The sequence below is a fragment of the Canis lupus genome, chromosome 24 (genome assembly GCF_011100685.1).
Source record: "Canis lupus familiaris isolate Mischka breed German Shepherd chromosome 24, alternate assembly UU_Cfam_GSD_1.0, whole genome shotgun sequence".
Classification (NCBI taxonomy): domain Eukaryota; kingdom Metazoa; phylum Chordata; class Mammalia; order Carnivora; family Canidae; genus Canis; species Canis lupus.
The window spans coordinates 26,444,934-26,470,228 of NC_049245.1; the positions used below are offsets into that span (position 1 = coordinate 26,444,934).

The following is a 25,295-nucleotide window of genomic DNA, read 5'->3' on the forward strand; positions in this document are numbered from 1 at the left end:
TAGGCACCATTTTAATTTTTTTTAAGGTTTTTATTTATTTATTTGAGAGGGAGAGAGAGATCATAAGTAGGGGGAAGGGCAGAGGGACAAGCAGACTCCCCACTGAGTAGGGAGCTTGATGCAGGGCTTGATCCCAGGACCCTGAGATTATGACCTGAGCTGAAGTCAAACATTTAACCAACTGAGCCACTGAAGTGCTCTCCCTGCCCCCAGACACCCTCTTTGACGCTAGGCAAGTGCCATTGGATAGGTTGTATTTTCTAACCTCTAAATGGCATTGAGTCTTTGAGGGGAAAAAGAGAGTTGAGCAAGTAGTGAGCTGGCACTGGTGTCTTCAGAAGAAGACTTCTGGGATTAGAAGCCACTATTTGAGAAGGAGCAAAAGGCCAAGTGTCCACTCACTGCTTGGAGTGTTTAGCCTCTGGGAAGCATTTCTTTTTGACTGTCATTGGCATTTTGGTCCCTGGTATACATGGCAGCCCCTGCTGGGAAGGGCACATTCTTAAACATTCTTGGTATGTCTTCTTTTGGCAGCACCTGTTCCGAGAGCCTGAGAAGAGGCCCCCCACAGTGGTGTCCAATACATTCACTGCCCTGATCCTCTCGCCCTTGCTCCTGCTCTTTGCTCTGGTGAGTAGCTGTAATTAGCATGGGCAGCGTGTGTCTGGCGCCAGACTCAGCAGATGTAGCTGTTCTAAAGGAGGCTTTGTGCTTTGGCCTGAGCACAGCTCCAAAGGGGTCCAGCAGCTGTGACCTGAACCAATGGTCAAAAATTGTAGAATAACTAAAATTCCCCATGATAGGGGAACAGCCAAATAAACTGAACCATTAATGAGGGGTGTGAGAAAGTACCTAATAGCTACTAAAAATGATAAAAGTATACAGAATAGGATGCTCTGTAGGAGTGTTCAGATGAAGTCAAGTGTGAAAAAAGCAAGGCCCAATGCTGATACATATATAAAAACAGGGTACAGAGGCTGTACATTTAAGCTTTTGGAGCCTAACACTATAAACAAACCAAAGTCCTCATAAAAGCTAGTGTTAAGTAAATTATGGTCTCATAAGATAGAATAATATGCAAGTTTACTAAAAGAATATAGATTTAGGGCAGTCTGGGTGGCTCAGCAGTTTAGCGCTGCCTTCAGCCCAGGGTGTGATCCTGGAGACCCGGGATCGAGTCCCACATCGGGCTCCCTGCATGGAGCCTGCTTCTCCCTCTGCCTGTGTCTCTGCCTCTGTTTCTCTCTCTATGTCTCTCATTAATAAATAAATAAAATCTTAAAAAAAAAAGAATATAGATTTATATGCTGGTATGACAAGATTGCAATGATGTCTGTGTAAAAGCCTTAAAAAGGCATTGTCTGTTAGTGTTGGTCACCTCTAAGGAGAGAACCTTTTAGGAAGTATAAAGGAAATTTTTATACTTTAATATACTGTTTGAATTTTTTTTTAACCGATTTTGTTTCTTTGCTTCACTTTTTAAATTATAAGATGCATATCCTCAAAGTGCAGAGAATTTTGAGACCTGCATGGAAAACTCATTAAATCTTATTTTTGGAAAGTTAGTTGCCTGTGTTCCTAATTCATTCGTTGATTTTTTTTTTTTTTTTTTTTTTTTTTATTCATGAGACACACAGAGAGAAAGAGAGGCAGAGACACAGGCAGAGGGAGAAGCAGGCTCCATGCAGGGAGCCCGATGTGGGACTCGATTGCGGGACTCCAGAATCACACCCTGGGCTGAAGGCAGCGCTAAACCACTGAGCCTCCCAGGCTGCCCATTCATTGATTTTAGTAAAGGAGTTACTGGTCAGTCTAAATCTAAAAGTCATGGCACAATATTTCAGCAACCAGATGTTGGATAGGTGCACCTGTTCTCATATTTGAGTGGTGCGAATTTCAAAAGGCATGGAACCCAGAGCAAGAGTATGCACCCTGCTGGCTGCCAGGGAGCTTATCTTACCAGTACTTAGAAGAATTAGGCCAAGTGCCAGTGACTTCATAAATGTGGTCTTTGACCTTTCAGCTTCGTGATTTCACCTGCTTTAAAATAGTAAAGTTTGCTGTCATTAAAAAGGATGTTCAGGTTTGAGTTACCAAAGCATATTGGAAAGCAGGTGTTGGAATGCCTTTCTAAAGAGAAAAGGGAACAGTTTTTTCCTGAGGACTTATAATAGGGTAGTTGTCACTTGGAAAAATTTCCTGTCCTTCAAGTATGCATGAACTTTTAAGCCCTTGGGGCTGTTCATTGGATTAACATTGACGTGGCATGCGTTGCCTTCCCTTTCAAGTTCTAATATCTTTTTAATTTATTTCTCCCCATCATTCAGTGGATCCGGATTGGTGCCAATGTCTCTAACTTCACTTTTGCTCCAAGCACTATCATCTTTCACTTGGGACATGCTGGTAAGCACCCAGGCTGCTAATTCCATTTAACCTCCTCTGACATTTCGCCTGCCCACGCAAAAGCCCTGTTAAGTAGACCCACAACCTATTAAGTATAATGACTTAATAGCATAACATTTCCCTCTTCCTCCTGGCCTTTTAGGACAGTTAATATGATGATAAACCTGTTTGGTCCATCGGCTTAGAACAGCTGTCATTATATTGGGTTTCATTGTGTTAGGCTGCTGTTGGCTGGCCGTTTACCCCTACTTAATAGCCCTGTTCATTTCCAGAGATTACTCACTTATCATATCTTTACATTGAGCCATCTTCCTGGATGAAGAACATTAAGGCAGTTTCCAAAGGTTATCTTTCCCCACTATATCGATCTTCACATTTGCTGGCGGCTGTGTCTGGACTGTAATAGAAAACACTTTCTTAAAAAAAAAAAAAAAAAAAAAGAAAACACTTTCTTCCACAATTGGACACACTGTTCTGCATTGTTTTCTTGGGAACTCCGTACCTAAACATAACAAGACTGTAAATTCACAAATGAGCTAAGCATTTCAGAGACGTTTGAGCCTGTTGGATCTGTGATGCCTTGCATTTCACTGAGACATCAATATTATTTTCTGATTTCATTTATTCTTTCAGGCGTAATTGTCTGTGTGTCCATAGTATGCAGAGTCTGTAGGGGTACACAGATGAATCACTTAAAATTCTAGGCAAATGTGTGTCTGTGTTTTTCTGGGGAAGGAGGGAGTCCATAACTTTGATCAGATTCTCACAGTGGTCCATGACCTCAGAAATGGTTAAGAACCCCTGCTGTAGTTCATCCGTCATCCTTCTGGGCAAAATTGACAGGCTGACCTTTCTCTCCAGCGCAGTTACTGGCTTTGAGTGATAGCCCTCCAGAGTCAGGCTGAGAACAAAACCTGCATATAAATTTGTTTAGAGCCATGACTTTTCTTGCCAGATTGCTTTTTGTGCACATTCCCTCATTTGATTTTCATCACAATCCTGATAAAATCCCAAGGCAGGAATTATGACCCCATTTGACAAGTGAGAGAATCTTGGCTCAGAGAAATGGAAGTGGCTAGGATGTGCAGAGTCTGGACCAGAACCCACAGCTCCCAGTGCCCAGACCCGAGCCCTTGTTACCTGCTCTTCCTCCCCAGTGTTCCTTGCTTCCTTCCTACTCGCTCACATTAACAAAATGCCCTTAACCATTTTTTGTAATAGAAAGGAAATTACTCATTTATTGAATCCTTCATGCTTTCATTCAGAATTTGAAAAATAAAATGAATCCTTAATCTAATAGGGCAGTCATGTTTTAAAAAAAAAAAACAAAAGACAAAAATAAAATTTAGGTAAGACCAATGTGAGCTGGAACATGAAACTATCTTAACAAGATAGTTAAAGTAGCTGAGGTCTGATTTTTTTACCTCTGGATTTTTTGGTAGCCAAGGTAAGTATATTGAGTTACTTATTTTCTGGCATTGGATGAAAGGAATAAAACAAGAAGTGTCTAGAAACAGACACTTCAGAATCCGGTAGTTATTGTTCCTAACTGTCCTCTGCCCCAGGCCATTGTCACTGTTTCATTTAATTGGCTATCATGACATCTGTTCCTGCAGCGATGCTGGGGCTCATGTATGTCTATTGGACTCAGCTCAACATGTTCCAGACCCTGAAGTACCTGGCCATCTTGGGCAGTGTGACGTTTCTGGCTGGCAATCGGATGCTGGCCCAGCAGGCAATCAAGAGGTAAGGCTGGGGATGGGCCAGGGACTCAGAGTGGGATTAGAAATATTTTTGTCAGCTCTGCTCACCCAGCTCTTTGAACAAGGGTATGTGGCCGAATGATGCCCAACCTTAGGGTCAAGTGCGACACCTTAATCCAGCCTTTTAAGTCCAAAAAGGGCCTTGGTGATCAGCTTTAAGTATATTAAAGCCACAGTGATTCATGCCCTGACACATTAGAACAAGAAAAGGAAATAATTGCTTTATGAAGATTAAAATGGATTAGAACACGTGTGACAGAAGATTGTCCTTACTGCACTGGCTGTATAAAACTGTTTTCCTCTATTGCCACAGAGAATACTAATCTTAGGATTGCCCTCCTCTTAGGCCCCGGGAGTTACTCCTCTGTAACCCCTAACAGACTCACGGAGCTTTTCCTCCTAAGAGTGAGGTCCACTGGTCCCACCGCCTCCCCAGACAACCTTAGGTTCACACAAACGGTCAGATCTCAACATACCAGCAGCTTGCTGGCAGCCTGACTTTCAAACCTGGATTAGAGGCAAATTTAAATGTCAAAGGTGTTTCTCACTGGTTTGACTTTCTTAGAACTTGGGTGATTTCAACCACGTAAAAGTTGATAAGAAAAGGTCAGAGTTTCTTCTGCCTTTGGAAGTTAACATTTTCAGATGTGCCCTGCTTTCTCCTCTCCAAGACTCTTGCTGTAAGAATATAACTTTATTGTGTGCCCTCTAGCATGGCTGCCAATTAAGTTGGTCAGATCAGAGAGGCTTTCTCAGAGACCCATTAGTAGGTGGGAGAGCCACATGTCTCATCCCTGCCAGAGTCTCCATTGTGAGCTTTCTGAGTGCCTTGCCTTGGAGACTGGTCCCAACGCGCTCCCTCACTTCCCCGTCGTAATCCACATTCCACCAGAGCTTCCCTTAGCACCAGCAGTGGCAGCTGGTTTATTTCTCTGCCCTCTAGCAGCCTTAACTTGGCAGCTGTGCATTGCATCTGAGAAAGAGCCAGGGATTCAGCTGGTTTTTTCTAAGCAGAGCCCTATTCCTTGCAGCAGCCAGTCCAGGCTGTGTGACTGGGAGCCAAAAGGCTGTGTTTTTTCTGGAAGTTGCCCACACAAGATGAACAAAATCAAGGGGAAGGTGAGGTAGATTTAAATCTTGCTTAGCAAGAGTTCCTAATCTGGAATCCTAAAATTGTGTACATTTTCTGAGGAGAGAGACCATGAATGGTTCTCATCCCTTCTCTAGCAGGCATGCATGCGTGTGCATGTGTGTGTGTGCGCGCGCACACCCCCACTGTCCCCCCACACACACCCCTAATACAGAAAGTTAAAGCCCATTTTTCTGTTACTGTCTTTGTGAGACCTAGAACAAACTCTGCCACTGGGGAAATCTTATTAACTAATGGAAGCTCTGGTTGGGTGTTTACCTTTTCTTTTCTCAAGCTGATTTCTCTTCCCACTGTCCTTTCTTGATTCTCAAACCATCTTTCCTTTGGCAGGATCGCTGCAGAGCAGAGCAGTAGATTGGCAAAATATAGGACACTACGGTAAAAATGAAGGGTGGACTCATCCCAGAAGCAGGGTTCCTTTCCCATCTTGCCCACCTCGTGCATGTCAGTTGTTTATCTGATTTTCAGCCCACTCATTCCTCTCCACCTTCCTCAAGGCAAAGCTGAATTCTGGGGCCATTTTCCAACATGCTGGACCAGGGTATGACTGGACCAGGGCAAAAACCAAAGGTCCCTGAGTTAGCCCAAATGATGGGGTAACTTTGACCTGGCTTTTACATTAGACTCCATCCTCTCTTATTTCCATGGGTATTTTATAGACAGCAGCTTCTTTCTATGTTTATAGGAGAGTTAAGGATAAGACAGATGCACCATGGACTTCTTGAATAGGGACCCCATTCAGAACATCTAAATTCATTAAGTGATGGTCCCATGGCAAATCCTGGCACACCTTGTCACTGTTTCCAGGCCTTTTTGTAACACCAATCTTTGGGCCAAACAGTGTGATTTGAAGGACTGTTGGCCATAACTCAAAGCCAGCATCAGAACTCTGGTTCTTAGAGCTCAGGGTGTAGCTCAGGGCTACTCCCTGTGTGGCTAAATGGGTGAAATATCACCCATTCTCCTCGGGATTAATCCTGGGGTGAGGATGGAAGTGGAGGCAAGGTGAAAGGATAGAAGAAGAGTGAATGTCTGGCTCATTGATCAGCTCCTCTAGACTAGGGATCAGCAAAAGTTTTCTGGAAAGATAGTATTTTAGGCTTTGCAGACCATATGGCCTCTATCATAGCTACTGAACTTTGCCACTGTTAGGCAAAAGTAGCTGTAGGCTACATAAATAAGTGTGGCTGTGTTCCAATAAAACTTTAGTTTTTTTTAAAAGATGATATTTATTTGAGAAAGAGAGAAAGCATGAGCACAAGTGGGGGGAGGGGCAGAGGGCTAGGGACTAGGAAATTCCATGTTGAGCAAGGAATGCTTGAGGCTTGATCCCAGGACCCTGAAATCATGACCTGAGCTGAAACCAAGAATTAAACACTTAACTGACTGAGCCACCTGGGTGCCGGCCCCCACCACCACCATTAAAACTTTATTTAGAAACAGGTGGTGGGCTGGATTTGGCCCTTGGGACATCTTTTGCTGACACCTGTACTAGGCCAACAAAGAGAAAACGGAGGTATTTGAATTTTCAAGTCATGTTCCCTGATCTCTAGCCTTGGAAATAGCTTTTCCTGCCAAAGCAACAGAGCCATCTAATTTTTAATCATCTGCAAATCGGAGAGATCAACAAAAGCATAGAATGTAGAACCTTTCCACTGATGTGTGAGCATAAGCTAGCACATCTAATCCTCAACACAGGAAAACTACATTTGTCTTGGTTTTGTTTTTTCAGGTTTAATTGAGGTATGATTTATATCCAGTAACATTCACCCTTTTTGTGTATAATCTGTGAATCTTGACAAATTTGTATAGTCATGTAAACACCACCTCAGTCAAGATACAGACTATATTTCCATACTCTGGAAATTCCCCCTATGTAGTCAGTTCTTAGTCTCCACCCCCATTCCCTAACATACCCGATTGATTTTGTCCTGAATTAGAGTTGCTCTGAAATTTCACTTTCAAACTAGTCCTTCCTGCTAAATATTGAGCTCTTTAATTCTTTAAAATAACTCTGGATTGACTTTTCTTCTTGCTATTTAGATAGTCTACCCTCACGTTGCTGCTACCCCCAAATCACACTGCTTAAGAGAGAGGAAAGATGCTTGATCATATGGACATTTGGGACATCCAGAGGTTGGGACCTAGTATCTTAAAGGAAAGTGCTAAGTGCTTTTGATCCAAGGACAGACATTGATTTGATTGGGTCTGATAACGGGTATGATTTCTTAGCCAAGATGGTGGCTTGGGAGCCACTACCCTTTCAGCTCTTCTTACTTTATACTCATGCTGTCCTCTGTGCACGCACATTTCAGAGCATGCACATTTTAGCATACCTGGGAACCTCTGAGTGTCAGCAGGGAATTAGCAGCACTCCCTTCAACCCTCAGGATTAGTTCTGTGCCTGTGTATGCCCCCCAGAACTATTGACTAATTGGTTTGGAGCCTGCCATTCTGTAAGACTGCGTTGCCATCACATCAGCCCTCAGCACTGAGTATAACTACCTGCTCAGGACGGCATGTATGTCACTGCCTCTACTTGCTGGAGTTGTAGAATCACTCATTTCCTGCTTCACCCTCCTGGTTGCACAGCTGCTGTCCCGGTTGTCACTTTCGTTCTGTGTTTCCCCATCAGTTCTCAGAGTCTAGGGAAGGACGGGAAGGAAGGAATAAAGAGATTGAAAGGTTTTTATCCCCTCTTAAAATTTTTCTGTGAGCCAAGTCCCATTTTTGAGAATCATGTTTAGGTTTAGATGCTGAGACTAACTGTTGGCAAGACTGTGACAGGAGTCCTGCCTGGCCGGAATATGGTGCAGGCCAGAATGCCGTCTTCCAAGCTCCATGAGGGCCCTGGGCTGCTTGGCGGACCTGGGGTCTGGGAGATTGGAGATAAATATTCTTCAAGCTTTCCTTTTTCTTCCCCTAGTTGAAATTTACACTTTTTGGCCTTGTATTGTGAGAGGTGTGCCTGGAATTCCGTCATCTCAGAGCTCCATATGCCACTTTTTTTTCTTAGTTGTCAGGTTTTTGTCATTGTTTTTTATTTAAGTTGTCATCAACTCAGTTGTCATCAGCTGTAGTTAGAACTAGCTGTCTCACAACTTCTTGTGAGATGAGTTGGGGCATAAATAAATAGAATTAGTAGATAAATTATTATTCTTATGTAAGTGAGATCTTATAAATGGCAGAGGAACTTGGTCCCTCTGTTGTTACCAGTTAGGAACTATAACAGTAAATTGGAACCTTCAGTAATTCTGTTTGTCCCCATTTTCTTTCAGAACAGCACACTAGTGCCAGAAAGGAGGAAGGAATGAATGAAAGCCAAAAATGAATATGAATATCCAGAAAAGGAGTCAAGAACAATTCACAGTTTGTAAAGAGAAACGAAAATTTATTTAAACAAAAAAGTCAGAATTGTGGTTACACTTTTGCTTGTTGTTTTTTCTATTTCCCCAACACAGAGTGAATACCTATGAGGCCCAATACTCCGTTTCTTTGGCATGGTGTCCTAGCCAGATGCTGTGAATATTCCTAACTTAGCTGCCAGCTGTTGCATTTGAAAAGTTGAAATTTGTAATTAGTCTGTTTTGGAATAAAGAGAGTAACAGGAAGAGGAGCCTGATTGAGAGTTTGTTCTGGTACTTTGGGGCTGGTGGGATCCCCAGGGTACATAACATGAGGACTTCGTTGGGAAGTAGTGTTGACACTGTGGCCAGGGTGTTTCCCCAGGCTTTCTTACATTGGTCCTTCTTGCTTCATTCCTGATAGGACTGAGAATTACCTGGAAAATGGACATCCTTTCTTCTCCAGCAGTGGGCACCATCTGTCTATAAAAGAGCCCTGTTGGTATCTGAAGGCCCCTCTGCTTCTGCCTTAAGAGTTTGGGCTTGGCATGCAGTGTAGAAGGGGAGGAATTGTTTTGAAAGGAGGCTGACCACATGAGTAGTCTTAGGCTCTTTTTTTTTTAAGATTTTATTTATTTATTCATGAGAGACCCACAGAGAGAGAGAGAGGCAGAGACACAGGCAGAGGGAGAAGCAGGCTCCATGCAGGGAGCCTGATGTGGGACTCAATTCCAGGTCTCCAGGACCACACCCTGGGCTGAAGGCAGCGCTAAACCGCTGAGCCATCCAGGCTGCCCTAGTCTTAGGCTCTTAAAGAGACACACATATCTCAAGGATGCCCCTTTTGAAGTTGTACCTGGGACCACCATCACCTGGAGATTGTATAACATCATGTGGAGAAGTAATAGTGAATAGCATGGTTAAGTGTATAGACTTGAATGTCAGTCAAACCTGCTATCACCACTTATTAGGGTAGTTGGGCCAGTGGCTTCAGTTCTGTATGCCTCCTCTTCTGTGGAAGACAGATAATAACCATGCCTGCGTCCTATAACTAAAGGAGCTTCATGCATCTAAAGTGCTTGGCTCAGTGCTTGGCACCTTCCATAATTAGCCCTTAGTTATATACTCCAGCTCATCACCTCTAATTCTATTAGTTGAAACATCATTAATATATTAGATTACTTTTGAAATACAGGTAATCCGGGCAGCCCCGGTGGCTCAGCAATTTGGCGCCTGCCTTCAGCCCAGGGCATGATCCTGGAGACCGGGATCGAGTCCCACATCAGGCTCCCGCGTGGAGCCTGCTTCTTCCTCTGCCTGTGTCTCTGCCTCTCTCTCTCTCTCTCTCTCTCTCTGTGTGTCTCTCATGAATAAATAAATAAAATCTTAAAAAAAAAAAAGGAAATACAGGTAATCCTAACAGTATTTATTGAATGGGGGGGCTGCAGAAATGATTTGAATCAGATTGCTTTCCAACTTAGCTGGATTTCACTACAGTGAGGAAATTGGGATCCTGACTGGAGAAAGGAGATTCTAGAACTTTTAACTAGTTCTGGATGGAATTCTGTAGGTGAGAAGGTAATGTGGGCGATTACAGGGGTGCCCGAAGATGAGAAGAAGGCCTCACCTTTCCCAGAGGCTGCAACCAGAGGTGGCCCATACATAGGTTTTATTTGATCCATAGTGTTTTCTCAGAAACCGAATAAGTTGCTAACATTTATGAATTGAGAAAGTTATAAAAATCTGTTTGGAGTTTTGGGTTCTCTTAAAAAATCTGAGCCTGTGACATTGGACCTGATTCCTGCATGGCAACCATCGGCTGGAACCTACAAGCAGCAACTAACTCCCCGTGGATGGGGCCTGCTCTCTCCAGTTTGCCAGAGCCCCACCCCCATGGTCACTTCTGCTCATCATGGCGCCTGTGCCATTCCACCTGCCAAGTTCACCTGCCTGGCTCCTAGAGACTGACTGGAAACCTTGCTTTTAACTTTTCGTGTCTTGGGCAGCCCTGGTGGCGCAGCGGTTTAGCGCTGCCTGTAGCCCGGGGTGTGGTCCTGGAGACCCTGGATCGAGTCCCACATCCGGCTCTCTGCGTGGAACCTGCTTCTCCCTCTGCCTGTGTATCTGCCTCTCTCTCTCTGCGTCTCTATGAATAAATAAAAATAAAATCTTTAAAAAAAAAAAAAACTTTTCGTGTCTTATCCCACCCTGTGGGGGAAGGGTGATACTGGTTTCTCGGGTGGCTCATGGTATCCCTACTTTGGTACGGTATGCTGGTACCCACAACAGCTCAGTGTGGTGGTGGAAGGATGATGGCAGCAGGAGCCCCCCTCAGTTGGGACTTCCACACCTATACCCAGATCTGTACAGTTCTGGAAGACAGCCCAGATGAGGCCTGCTGGACAGAGGTATAGCGGAGAAGGGTTAGGGCCTGAGAACAGAAATACAGTGGCTGTAGGAAAGGAGGTCAGAAAAGAGCTTCCAGGCTGCTTGAGGGCTGGCCCCCAGACCCAGAGAGGAGCCGGGTAGTAAAGCACACTAGACATTCGCTGCGTGCCAGAGTGCCAGGCTCTGTGGTGTGTAGAGCCAGACGGGCAGTCCCCTGCCCTCTGTCGACCTATGACGGGAGCAAACAGGGAACAGAGTGATTGCAAGTCTGAAGGGCTTCCAAGGAAGCACTTTTTACCCAGAGGGGTTGGGAAGGCTAAGTTGACATGAGAGGGACAAGAAGGAGCCTGTGCAGAGCTGGGGAAGAGCACTCTAGGCTTGAGGTTAACATACTGGCACCTGCCTTCCGCTCAGGTCATGATTTGGAGACCCGGGATTGAGTCCCGCGTCGGGCTCCCTACGAGGAGCCTGCTTCTCTCTCTGCCTGTGTCTCTGCCTCTCTCTCTTGGTGTGTGTCTCTCATGAATAAATAATAAAACCTTTTAAAAAACAAAACAACAGGGGATCCCTGGGTGGCGCAGCGGTTTGGCGCCTGCCTTTGGCCCGGGGCGCAATCCTGGAGACCCGGGATCGAATCCCACGTCGGGCTCCCGGTGCATGGAGCCTGCTTCTCCCTCTGCCTGTGTCTCTGCCTCTCCTTCTGCCTGTGTCTCTGCCTCTCTCTCTCTCTGTGTGACTATCATAAATAAATAAAAATTTAAAAAAAAAAAAAAAAAAAAACAACAACAACAAAAAACATACATAAGGGCTCCAAGGCAAGAAGAGCTTGGTATATTTGACCTGAAAGCCCGCCAGTGTAACTAGGGTGTAGTTAGTAAGGAAGAGGGTAAAAGCCTTGGAAGCCAGAACGAGGACAGCTTTTAGGGGCGATGCTTCCTGAAGGGCCCTGAGCTCTGGAGCAGGGCTGCAGAGGATTTGCTTGTTTGTAGCCTAGTGGGTCTGGGAAGGCTGAAGTCCACAAACAGGCTTAACTCAGAAGATCTACTGGATTTGTCACTGAAATTATTCACCACTGACAAATATCCTTTGTTTAAACAAACTTTAGTAAGGCTCCTCAAACTGCTCCTGGACCCATCTCTGCACTTGCTGGTAAGATCTAGTTTAAGCCAGAACCCTTTTAAGTCAGCCTAACCAGAATCTACCCATCACCTCAAGGCAATGTCTGATCACCAATCACCGTGGTCTGGCTGGCTTTAGCAAGGACCTAACCTGGTAGGGAGAAGCCCCTTCCACCATCCACCCAGCCCCACCCTGCCCCTTGGCAGTAAATTTCCACCTGCCTGTGCTGCATTCTGAATTGAGCCCAGATTTATACTGAGGTCTCTTTCCCCCTATTGCTGTAATCCTGAGTGGAATCTGTTTTTACTGCTTTAACTACCATGTGGCTTTGGCTTTTCCTCGATGCCACAGCAGTGCTGGGCCAGGCTCTCTAGAAGGAGAATTAACCATGGTGGCTTTGAGTCCAGCTGACCTGCCCAATGAACCCTCTGCCCCTCTTATCCCTCAGGGCCTTGGTTTCCCATCAGTAAAAATGGAGATAACACCTCTACAAGCCTTATAAGGATGAAATGAGGTCATACCCAGAACACACACTGTGGGGCCTGGCACTCTGAGTGGACTCCGTTTGCTCTGATCCACACAGGTACGGCCATGGCCCTCCTTTCCTGTGTGGTAGTAGGAGCGCAATGCAGTAAGCAGTCGGTACCAGGTCCACATTGTTTGTTTGATTTTTGAATTTACTCAATTCCCCAGCTTGCATTTCCCGAGGGACCTGGAGTCTTGAAACCTGCACCAGAGCACTGCCCTGGAATCAGGATTTGGTTCCCAGCTTTGCTCCCTCTGGGTGCGCGGGTGGGTCCTGGGGTGCTTCTGACCTCCCACCTCTCTGTGAGGCCAGCCCTGCTTCTCCTGAGGGCTGTGGGAGGGAGCAAATGAAGCAATGGATGGGAAGCCTCTTTGTGAACCTTAATACAAACATAAGGGATTATCATTAAAAGCGACAAGTCCCCCATTGATTAAAGCATTTCTTTAGGGGAAGAAAAATAGCCCTGAGTCTTAAGTAGGACCCCCAGGGGAACGTGAAGCCCCCAGCCCCTCTGCGGGGGAGGGTGTGTGTGTGAAGTCTTTTACAGCACCATTAGTGTTGTAGTTAATGGTGATAAAGCACAGGAATTGTCGCCACGGTGGGTTTTTTTCCTTTATAATTGCATTCCCTTCAAAAGGCACAAGTAGCAGTGGGGCCCAGTGGTCATTATTTCGTCTGAAAAACTAATTGGAAGTTGAGAGAGGCCTCAGCTTTTGCTTTTGTCGGGGTTGGAGGAAAGAGATGAGCAGGTGGGTCTGGGGTCGGAGGGGGCCTCAGGGCTGGTCACGGCCAGTCCACCATCCAGCAGCTCTTCCTTTGTGCTCCCTCCTTGGCAGGTCCCCGGCCTGCCCGCCCCCCTTGGTTGAAGTGGACTGCCAGCCCTCAATGGCCAGCCTTCTCCTCTGGAGGGGGCTTTTGTCTCCCATTGTTGGTTGGGCCTCCTCAGCAGAGCGCCCACAGTGGCCCCCTGCAGAGCCTTTCCCACGCTTGACGTTCTTTCTTGGAGGGTAAACTGGGGACTCCCAGAGAGAGCAGGTGGTCTAAATCCTGTGAAGAATCAAGCTGGCTTTATAGTTCTGGTGCAGGGAGACAGGAGACCTGCCTGCCAGGCCCGAGGTCAGAACTGAGTGTCCCTGGCTGCAGAATGACTGGGGTGGGAATGCTGTCCCTGAGTCCTCATCAACTCCAGAATGCTGCGATTCTTGTACTTTTCATCAAAATAGACATCTCATCATCCAGACTTTTTTTTAAAAAGATTTTATTTATTCATGAGAGACACACAGAGAAAGAGGCAGAGACAGAGGCAGAGGGAGAAGCAGTCTCCATGCAGGGAGCCCGACGTGGGACTCGATCTTGGGTCTCCAGGATCATACCCTGGGCTGAAGGCGGCGCTAAACCGCTGAGCCACCCAGGCTGCCTCATCCAGACTTTACATAGCTGTTGTTTTTTAATTTAGTTATAGCAAAATACACAAACCTTAAATGTACAGCTCAATGAATTTTTTTAAAGATTTTATTTAGTTTAGACACAGAATGAGTGCACAAGTAGGGGGAATGGCAGAGGGAGTGGGAGAAGCAGGCTCCCACCTGAGCAGGGAGCCCAATGCAATGTGACACACCATCCCAGGACCCTGGGATCATGACCTGAGCCGAAGGCAGACACTTAACCAACTGAGCCACCCAGGCATTCCTCATTGAATTTATATATATATATATATATATATATATATATATATATATTTTTTTTTTTTTTTTTTTTTTTTTTTTTTAAGATTTTATTTATTTATGAGAGACAGAGAGAGAGAGGCAGAGACACAGGCAGAGGGAGAAGCAGGCTCCAATAGAGAGCCCGACATGGGACTTGATCCCGGGTCTCCAGGATCACACCCTGGGCTGAAGGTGGTGCTAAACCCCTGAGCCACCCGGGCTGCCTGAATTTTTCTATCTAATGATGCTGGTGTAACCATTACTGAAAAGAAAAATAGAACAATTTGACCCGCCCCCCCTCAAAGTTCATGGATTCTAAGAGGCATGCATAAGGTAGGTGAGGCGTGGAGGTACCTGGCCCCAGTGAAATGGTCTAAGAATAGAAAAAGCTGAGAAATCACTGACATCAGCACCTGTGGTCAGGGGCTTCGGTTTTCTGCTTCCCTTTACAGCAAAACCTCAAAAGAATTCTCTACTGGTACTATCTCATAGAGATGTAATGCAAACCACACAGATGATTTTAAATTTTCTAGTAACCAGGGGGGCCTGAGTGGCTTAGTCGGTTAAGCATCTGACTCTTGATTTTGGCTCAGGTCATGATCTCAGGGTGGAGAGATGGAGCCCTGCATAGGGCTTCACGCTCAGTGTGGAGCCTGCTTGAGATTTTTCTCTCTCCCTGTGCTTCTGCCCCTACACCCACTCTCTCTCTTTCAAAATAAAGAGAAAAAATAAAATCTTAAAAAAAATTTTTTTTTTCTAGTAACCACCATAAAAAAGTTTAAAAAAGAAAGGTGCCTGGCTCATTCACTCAGTGCACCATGTGACTCTTGATCTCAGGGTTGTGAGTTCAACCATGTTGGACATAGGGATTACTTATATGAATAAGGAATGGGGGATCCCTGGGTGGCTCAGCGGTGCCTGCCTTCGGCCCAGGGCATGATCCTGGAGACCCGGGTTCAAGTCCCACATCAGGCTCCCTCCATGGAGCCTGCTTCTCCCTCTGCCTCTCTCTCTCTCTCTCTCTCTGTCTCTCATGAATAAATAATAAAAATTAAAAAAAAAAGGAATGGAAGTTTCTTTTAGTTTAATAAAAAGAAAGACACAGAAGAAAACCAAACAAAATTAATTTTCGTATCTTTTATTTAACCTGATATAGCTAAAATATTATCTTAATACATAATCAATATAAAAAGCACTGTGGTATTTTGTAATTTTTCATACTATTTTTTTTAAGATTTTATTTATTTATTCGTGAGAGACACAGAGAGAGAGAGAGGCAGAGACACAGGCAGAGGGAGAAGCAGGCTCCATGCAGGAAGCCCAACGTGGGACTCGATCCCGGGTCTTCAGGATCACACCCTGGGCCGAAGGTGGCACCAAACCGCTGGGCCACTGGGGCTGCCCTTTTCATACTATTTTTAAAATTAGTGTCTATTTTACACTTAAAGCACATCTCAGCTTGTACTAGCATATTTCAAGTGTTCAATAGCTCCATATGGCTAGTGGCCACCATATTGGACAGCCAGATCTATACCCACCACCTCTGGTTCCTATCATTTGCTCTTGAATCCACTGTAGTCAGGCTTACGTCTCCACCGCTCTACCCAATTTGTCCTTGCCAAAGTCATCAGGGCTTCCATGGTCACTTCCTTGGCCAGTTTTCTTCTGCCTTGACCCATCAGTAGCATTTGGTACACTAGGTCACTCTCCTTGAAACACTGTCTTCGGTTGGCCTCTGGAATTCCTCTTTTGTAGTTTTTGTTATCTAACTGGCTGATCATTCTTAGTCTGTTTCGCTGCTTCCTCATCTTTCTGTGAAACTAAATGTAGGGGTTCCCTGGGGTCAGTCCTTGGACTTCTTCTCTATGCTTTCTGTTCTTCTTTGGTGACCTACTCTTCTGACTTTCAAGACCACCTGAATGGTAATGGCTGCTCAACCAAACCAGCTGCCCGGACTTCCCTCCTAAGTCCAGACTTGTATATCCTGGTAATTACACAACATCCTCACTTGGATTATTAAGAGACATTTCAGACTCAACAGGTTCAAACTCAAACTCCTAACTCTCCTCCCCAAAGCTCCTCAATGGCAACTCCATCCTTCTAGTTGCTCAGGCCAAAAACCTGGGAGTCATTCTTGACTTCACTCCAACCCCCCATCTTCAAATTAGTTCCCCACTAAGAAAGTATCCAGAATTCTACCCTTTCTCAGAGTGACTTTAAATGCAAATCAGATCATGTCATTTCTGCTTAAGCTCAGTGACAGCTCCCATATTGCCAAGAGTGAGATCCTAAGTCCTTACCATGGTCTCTGAGGATCCCTATGAGCTGGCCTCCTGCTCCCTCTGAACCTCCTTTCCTTCTGCTGCACCCTCTTAATGTTCTAGCTAGCCACCCTGTCCTCCTTGCTCTTTCTCCTTCTGCACTCTTGCCTCACCACCTTTGTGTTGGGTGGGAGAAGCAGGCTCCATTCAGGGACCCCAATGTGAGACTCGATCCCAGGACCCCAGGATCACACCCCAGGCCGAAGACAGGCAGGTGCTAAACTGCTGAGCCATCCAGGTGTCCCCCTCCAGTCTATTTCTTATATGTGTCTCTTTTGCAACCACCACCATCTGACATATTCTATGTTTATTTGTTTTTCTTATTCTTCCCCCTTACTGGAACATAAGGTCTAAGAGATCAGAGGCTTTGCCTATTTGCTCACAGTTGTATCCTGGGTGCCTAGAACAGTGCCTGGCACCTAGCAGGTCCTCTAGAATAAATGTTGAATGAATAAATGATATCACTCGTAGATGAACAAGTCACTAGTTGAAGGCTGACTTTGGCCCAGAGTGGACAGATGTAATTAATTAAGAGCCAGGTTCTGAGCTAGTTTGGCTGGGTCTGAATCCCAGTTCTCTCACTTATCAGCAAGGCCCTTGGCAGTTCACTTACCTTTCCTGTGCCTCAGTGCTTTGTCTGTGAAATGAGTATACCAATGCCTCCCATTAGGCTGTGTGAGGAGCATGTGAGATGCCATGCATCAAGCCACCAGGCTGGCACTCCCAAGCACTTATTTGGTAAGGGTTAGCTGTCTTTGGAGTATACCTTGTAACACCTCTTTGGGAAATGTAACTATGTAAAACACATTTAAAAAATGAGGCTGAAGAGAAAAGGAAATTGAGATGCAAACCAGGATGGGGGAATTTTATTGTATTTATGATGGAAAAAGTAGGTCAGAAATTAGGATTAACTGGATACAGTTGTTTTGGCTGCAGGTAGCATAAAACACAGGTGGGATCTTCATCCTTGGGAATTCCTGTTGCAGAAAGAAAGATAAAGCTCAACTGGGGAGACTGACACAGGGGTGAGTTTGGCCACGACACCTGGAACTAGGGTGATAGGTGCTCCAGGACTGGGACTGTCTGGGTTCCAGAAGAAGCAATGTGGGATGAAGGGAAGGGTCTCATGTGTTTCCACATAGTGAACCTCAGTCTTAACCCCAGCTCTGCCAACCCGTCCCTGCTGAGATCTAGGGCCAGTTACTTCCCCTTGAAGAAGCCACCTCGAATCCCCAGACAGGGCTGGATTAGGTTATTTCCTCCGGCACAAACATTCAACCACACCCCTTATATCTCTCACCATTATCACAGATGAAATAACCCACTGTCCAGTATTTAATTTCTGTCTGCCTCAGTGTGGCAGTGTTACAAGGAATTCCATGGGAGCAGGGACCCTTATTGTCCTATCCATTGCGGGACCCTCAGCCCAGAGCCTGGCACGTACTAGGCATTTGGACCACTTTTCCAAGGAGGGGAGGACAGATCCTTCTGAATCTCCTTTTCCTCGCAGGGCCATGAGGTGGACATAAAGTGTGGTAGGTATATAAATGTGCCATCTTCCAAATCATTTTCCTCTGACTTTCAAGGTATAAGAACTTATTCTTCTGTTGTTTCCTTAGGCCCACCAGGAGTTCCTGGGATTTGCAGCCTTTAAAGTGGAGGCAGAACGATGCTGGAGCAGCCTCCAGGCCCCTTCCCACCTGCACTGCGGCTAGGAGCTCCCTCTGTGAAGTCTCTGGCTTTTAACCTGCAGGAACAAGCCTGCATTCTTAGGACTTGGCCCTCCTTGGGGCCACTCTACCCTACCCCACTGGGTCCTGATGGGAGCCATAAAGCAGGTGAACGATGACCTAATCCCAGCATGAGCAGTTTAGGGGAGGCATTATTCTTAGAATTCTAGTCTTAGGGAACTTAGAGGTGATTCGAGCTCCTCCTCTCTCCACAAAGGGGGGAAATAACTTGCTGTGTGCCTCCCAGGCTGGTTCTTACCCCTCCTGCAGCCCGCCCATCTGCCTCCTGCTCGTGGCTTCACAGGACTGTAGTTGGTGAGATTTCTGGGCCCTTGGTGTCTAATTAGGTTGGGAAGAAGGTGAGGGAGCACGGGGAGAGCTCTGTTGGGAACTGGATTTGCTTAATAGGTTGGCCCAGAAGTGACTGGCTGAGCCATGCTGGGACATGTTTGTGCTCACAGTTAAAAATCAGGCTCAAAAATACAGCAGAGTTTCTTCACAGTCATATCATTGCTAGGAAACTTTGTGAAGTGGAGCTCTGTGTGAAGAAGGGAAGCAAACAGGCTTTGGGCCTGCTAGTTGCTGACTTGGGACCAGCTGCTGCCCCTTCTCTGCCTCAGTTACCCTCCTCTATAAGGCAAGAGCACTCGTTCCTGACCTCCCCTGACACATGGTGGGAATATGAGGCTCAGCGATTAGGAGGCATGACCATCATCCGTCATCCTCATCTTTTCCTCTCCTGAGTGCTGCCTATGCTAGTATAGTTTTGTGAACTTGTCAAGGGGTCCTGGGTGTGCCTGTCAGATCATCCACATCAGAATACCCTGGGACATTCGTTAAAATTCAGGTTCTTGGGTCCTATCCCAGAACTACTTCCTTCTTCCAGTTCTTGATGTGTGTAAGGAGGGACCTCATTCCCAGTTTGTTTGGCACAGCCCCATGTCTTTAGAGAGCTGGGAATTCTTTCCATTTCCTGGCAACCTATGGGGAAGGATGCCTCTGAGGTCCTCCCTAACTATGCACGCGCACACACGTGCATGCACACATACTCCTACCTGCGTTTCTGTAACAGGGATGCCAGGATGTTCTCCAATGCCATCTGCTTTTGGCTTGCCCACAGACTGTCCACCTGACGGCCGAGTCGTACCTTTGCTCCTTGCTCCCGGTTTCTCTCTCTATTCAATTAGAAACAGAGCAACAGTTGATATTACTGTTTGGGTAGGATGTGGAGAAGCATGGGAAAGGCCAGAACCAAGTAAGTTAAAGCAGAACAGGTGTGTCCTTATGCCTATTCCAATATCTGGGGTGGACCCTTCTACCCACTGAATTAGATGCAGCAACATTGAGGAAGGCACTCACACAGTAGTGAAGAGTACAGGCTGTGAAATACATATTTGCCCAATATCTCCCCACAGATTAGTTATTAATTATAAAGGGGAAATACTAACTTTATAGAGAAGAGACCCGGTAGACATGTTAACCAAGTGATTAAAATTACCATCACCAATAATGGGACAAATGGACCTCATGTGCCTCCCAATATGGTGCACCAAGAAGGACACGATATCACTGCTACCGACACATAACCTGAATCTAATCATGAGCAAACATCAGGCAAATCCAATGCAAGGGACATTCTATAAAGAATAGTTGGCTTTGGGCAGCCTGGATGGCTCAGCAGTTTAGCGCCGCCTTCAGCCCAGGATGTGATCCTGGAGACCCAGGATCAAGTACCATGTCAGGCTCCTTGCAGGGAGCCTGCTTCTCCCTTTACCTGTGTCTCTGCCTCTCTCTCTTTGTGTGTCTTCCACGAATAAATAAATAAAATTAAAAAAAAAAGAATAGTTGGCTTTTACTAATAAGAAGTGTCAAAATCACAAAAGGCTGAAGAACTGTCCAGATTAAAAGAAACTGAAGAGACATGATAATTACATGCAACCTATGATCCTGGACTGGATCTTGGATTAAGAACATTAAAAATTGCTACAGAGGACATTTGGGGGGAACTGATGAAGGGTGAATATGCACACTGAGTGCAGATTACTCTGTGATTATGTCAGAGAATGTCCTTTTGTTAGCCGTTAGGAGGCACCGTGTAGGAGTATTTAAGGATGAGTGAAGGGTTGTGATGACTGCAGTTTACTCTCAAATGGTTCAGCATAATGATAACAACGTGCGCACTTGTTTGTGCATGTCAGCAAATATGATAAAACAGTAGGAATTGTTGAAGATAGGGAAGAGGGATGTAGAAGTTCATTGCATTATTGCTGCAATTTTTCTCTAAGTGTCTTACTTTTTCAAAACAAAAAATGCAACAAGCCTTGGTGTCAGGCTCTTTGGATCCCAGCCCGGGTGCTCTTTGGTATGTCCTTTAGAAGCTATTAACTGCTCTCTGTCAGATGGGAGTAAACAGTACCTACTTTGTAGCGTTGTTACAGGTAGGAGACTAAGTGTAATGGTTCATACTACCAAGGGCTTCCTGGGAGCCCAGCACTGTCCTGAGGGCATGTACAATGTCCCAGGCAGAGCTTTTGTTTCCAGCACTGAATCATGATCAAATAACGGTAGTACTACTACTGGAGCCTCGCACAGGGAGAAGAGCGTAGCTGGTGCTCAATGATATTTTGGTAGTTAGAAGTAGGCTGGGGCTTCACATCAGGGCCCTTCTGCTATGACAAATCCAGAAGTGATAGATGCTGTGCAAAGGGAAGGACCAAAAGTCCCTCCACACTCTGATGCATCGGAGTGTGGGAAGAAGTCACCAGGACTTCTGCTTACCCCTGCTGCCGGCTCATGATGTCCTGCAGGAGCTTGCGGGCGGACAGCTGGCCCAGCACCTTCCGGTAGCTGTTGGTGAAGATGGCGTCTGCATACCGAGGGATTCTATATGGAAGGAGTCAGAGGTCAAAGGGCTGGGTGGCAGGGCCAGGCAAGGAAATGAGGGGAGCTGTACTCATCATGTCTCTGTAAGGTCCTTCAGCCCTTTGCCCTGTGCATCCCCAGGGAGGGTAGGATCCAGGCTGGGAGGCTTCTCTGGAGCTCAGAGTCTGCCCCCCTCCCAGAGATGGACCATGGGAGTTGCTGAGGAGATGGGTGGGGGGCAGCTTAGGGCTCCATCCTTCACCCCCTAAATCATCCCCCAGTGGGTTGCAGAGATGGTTTTGAGATGTTAGGAAACTAGGCCCTGGTGGTAGGACTGCTTACCTGATGGGCAGGGATGGCGGGGAAGAGTGGGAGCCACTGCTGAGGGTGAGGATCACCAGGAAGAACACCCAGAGCAGCATCTTTCACCCCTGCAATGGCTCCTAGAAAATGATAGAAGGAGGTCAAGGGTAGCCATAGCCAGAGGAATGCCCTTTGCTGGCTGGGCCCAGCCCTGGGCTTGGCTCTATGCAATCCTTAGTGCTTGTCCTTTGGAAGCTGTGACGTAGGAAAAAAATCCAGACTCTGGAAGTCAGACAGACCTGGGTTCAAGTCCTGCTTTTGCCAGTCACGAGCTCTGACCTCATTTTCTGCATCTGTAAAATGGGCACGATAAGCTACCCTGTTGACCCTATAGGGTTGAGTGGAAAATTAATGATATTGGGGAAACTGCCCCTTGCTATAAGGCATTATATGTGGAATTCAGGCCCCATGAGTAGGGGGTAGTACCTTCCCCTGGTAGCTTAAGTCACCCCCACCCACTGTGGCACTGACAGCCAGTGAGCAGGGCCCACAGCTCAGGCCCTGAGTCAGACAAATCTCAGCTCATATGTGGGTTCTAGCTGTGTGTCCCACTAGCTGTGTGTCCCAAGACAAGTAGCTTCTCCTTTCTGGGTCTCAGTCTCCCTATCCATAAAATGGAGTCGATAACTATAATGACTGCATAGGATCCTTGTCAGTGTTAGGTGACACAAAAGTAGCTTGGCACAGAAGGAATTCTCTGAAACGCCTGCTGCTGTGACCTCATATCAGACCCAGGCAGGCTCCTGTCCTGTTTTGTTATATGCGGACTCAGGGGGAAGGAAAAGCTATATATCTTACTCCAGACATTTCGATTTTGCCGAAGGGTTTTAGCATTGGAAGAGACCAGGGAGCCTGAGTAGCCAGTGTGGCAGTCATCTAATAGATCATGTAATTACCCTTAATTGGGGCCTACTGACACCGTGCTCTGCAATCAGGGGGAGAATAGGCAGCTTGGGGTGGGGTGAGGGGAGTGCCTGCCTTAGCGGGGAGCCAAGCCTCCCCTGGTAAGTCGGACCTGCCCCCCTCCATGGAAGCTGGAGTGACTCAGCTACCTAGAATTGGGTCTCCTCACTTCCCATGCCCCTTCACCCTCAGCAGGATATCCACTCCATGGGGATAGAGGCAGGGACCCCTCCTTTCCCAACATCACCCCATGTCTTCCATTTTCTCTCCTGTCCCATTGAAGACTGATTTTCAGCAGACAGGGGCGGAATCACCTTTCCTTTTCCGGGCTCACCTGCCTTCTTAGGATGTCACCTCCCTTCTACCAGACACCAAGGTCTTGACTAACCCAGGCATGCCTGGAGACCCAGGGCGGGATCTGCAGAGACAGCTCCGTGCAGCCTGAGACCCTGTTCCTCCAGAGCTGGTGTGTAACCCTGTTTGGTGTGCAACCCCTCCACTCCCTCCAGCCACTGGCAGTCCTCCAGCTCCTGCTCAAATGCTCTCTGCCAGTGAGTGACGGGGAGCTCACTACCTACAAATCAGTACATTCTATTTCCAGCCAGCTGCCAGTGAGTGACGGGGAGCTCACTACCTACAAATCAGCACATTCTATTTCCAGCCAGCTTTTCTTGTTGGGAGGTTTTTCTCATCATGTCAAGTGCAAACTCCTTTGTCCTGCAAAGATGTGCTAAGCTTCTACTCTTCTGGAAAGGATGAGGGCTAGAGAAAGGATGAAACCATGGCATCTGCCCACCTTCCCCCCAGCCCTCACCCAGGCTTTGACATCCACCTGCTAGGCTACCGCAGCTTCTGCACCTTCATCCACATGACAAAGCCCTTTAGATGAGTTTTGCATCTGCCTTAGGCCTTTGCTCCCCAGCCGGAGGATCTCCATGTTCTATCCTCCTCATTCCCACCATATCACGTCTGGCTCTCCTTCTCGCAGCCTGGCCCAGCCTTCCTTGTGAGCCACGAAATTTCCTAAGCAGAGAGATCTTTGGAGGTGAAGAGGGCCCCTTGACATTGCTTTTTCTGTTTCTTGGCTGCAGCCTGGACTTGCCTTCTTTGCTGCTGATCTTTTAAAGACCTGGGCACATCCAGGCCCCTAATCATTTCATTCCCCTGCTCGGAAGCCCTTGGTTGCCCACCCCCTCCAGAGCAAACCCCAAACCCCTGCTCTTGGCTTAAGCTCTCCTCACCTTCTGCACCTTCTCCTGTGCTCCCCAGCCCCAAGTTCCACAGACACACACACACACACACACACACACACACACACCCCCGCTGCGCCAGCCCGCACAGCCCAACCTCACAATCTCCCCTCTGGAGCAGGTATCACAGTCTTCATTTTACAGCCGAGGAAACGAGTCCAGGGAGCAGAAGGGCCTTTTTCCATGGTCCTCCATCAAATTAGTTTCGGAGTGGGCACTTCAGAATGGGCCTCACAGTTCCCAGGCCAGCAGGCTTCCTCCAGCTCCTTGAGGCAGCCTCCCAGATACAATACCCTATTCACAGCGCTCCCTATTCATGGGCGCTTCAGAATTCATCACCTGCACATGAGAAGCAGTTCTGAAAAAAACTGAAAGCTTTTGCTCTTTGTCATTAGATCTCTAGGGAAGAAAAAAGGGGGACAAACAGGAACACCTGCTTGGTTGGCCCCTTCCTATGTATGTCCAGTGGTTTCAGGGAGTTGAAAATAACCTGATAGGAGGTCAAGTCCTAGCAAATTCTGTAAACCCCAGCTTATTTGGAATGCGGCTAAGCAACCATATAGTCTGGACAACTAAGGAACACAACACTGGCTGCAAACCATGTGCCCCAGGGATGGGTCAAGACCCCATTGCAATCTCCAGGCTAGAACCTAATCCATGGTGTGGTAAAACTTCACTAGACAAAGTTGGGAAACAAAAGTTTTCATCCCTTATGGCCCGATAAGAATAGAGCATGTATCACCAAGGATAAAATAGCTACTGACAGACATACTCCACACAAGTGGTCTACAGAGACAGCATTCCAGTGAATTAAGTGTAGCATAAACCCAAGAGTATCATCAACGACTCCCTGAATGCTCTGAAGGCATTTTAAGGTTTATCATCTACTGTTATGAATATTAGTTAGCTTTTCGCAGTGTTTACAGATGAATTCTGTGGTTAGATCTATTTGAGGTCATCTGGATTCAGGATAAATGGGCACTTGATCTACATTGGTTGGCACCTCTTGCCAGTCTCTATGCCAAGAATGTCACGAGAATTCTGCAGATGCATCTTCAGCTAATGACAGAGATCAGGTCTCAAGGGTCCACTTTTGAACAGCAAGGAAGAAAATCTCTTACTTTTCCTAAACATACTGCTTTTGTAATTTAAGAATGTTGAAGCGGGCAGCCCGGGTTGCTCAGTGGTTTAGCGCTGCTTTCAGCCCAGGGCCTGATCCTGGAGACCTGGGATCGAGTCCCATGTAGGGCTCCCTGCATGGAGCCCGCTTCTCCCTCTGCCTGTGTCTCTGCTTCTCTCTCTGTCCGTATCTTTCATGAATAAATAAAATCTTAAAAAAAAAAAAAAAAGAATGCTGAAGCACTGACATCCTGATCCAGTTTATAAACTGTTTCAGCAGTAGTTTTCCAAATTGAAGGAGATCTAAGTTTTTAATGAGGAAACATCTTGAATTGTGATTCAAAAGAG

At 46.4% G+C, this 25,295-nt stretch overlaps 2 protein-coding genes across 4 annotated transcripts in view; one reads left to right on the forward strand and one right to left on the reverse strand.

The window, feature by feature from the left end:
• Positions 1 to 8,932, forward strand: part of RPN2 (ribophorin II) — a 57,866-nt gene extending 48,934 nt beyond the window's left edge. Inside the window, exons 14-18 of one of the 3 annotated variants that reach the window (XM_038572265.1) lie at positions 535 to 630; positions 2,328 to 2,403; positions 4,020 to 4,149; positions 5,647 to 5,694; positions 8,595 to 8,932. In XM_038572265.1, coding sequence (XP_038428193.1) covers positions 535 to 630; positions 2,328 to 2,403; positions 4,020 to 4,149; positions 5,647 to 5,694; positions 8,595 to 8,607 — 363 coding nt within the window. In that variant the 3' untranslated portion in view covers positions 8,608 to 8,932. Of the gene's footprint in view, positions 1 to 534; positions 631 to 2,327; positions 2,404 to 4,019; positions 4,150 to 5,197; positions 5,310 to 5,646; positions 5,695 to 8,594 lie in introns of those variants that run through there. The other 2 variants (XM_038572266.1, XM_038572264.1) reach the window with 2 other exon arrangements.
• Positions 8,933 to 17,559: 8,627 nt separating this feature from the next.
• Positions 17,560 to 21,734, reverse strand: GHRH (growth hormone releasing hormone). Its single transcript, NM_001290112.1, has 4 exons — positions 21,655 to 21,734; positions 21,229 to 21,333; positions 19,506 to 19,625; positions 17,560 to 17,697 (listed from the first exon to the last, which is right to left on the reverse strand). Exons 1-4 carry the CDS (start codon positions 21,732 to 21,734, stop codon positions 17,682 to 17,684), a joined length of 321 nt encoding a protein of 106 aa, NP_001277041.1. The 3' UTR covers positions 17,560 to 17,681.
• Between the last annotated feature and the right edge of the window lie 3,561 nt (positions 21,735 to 25,295).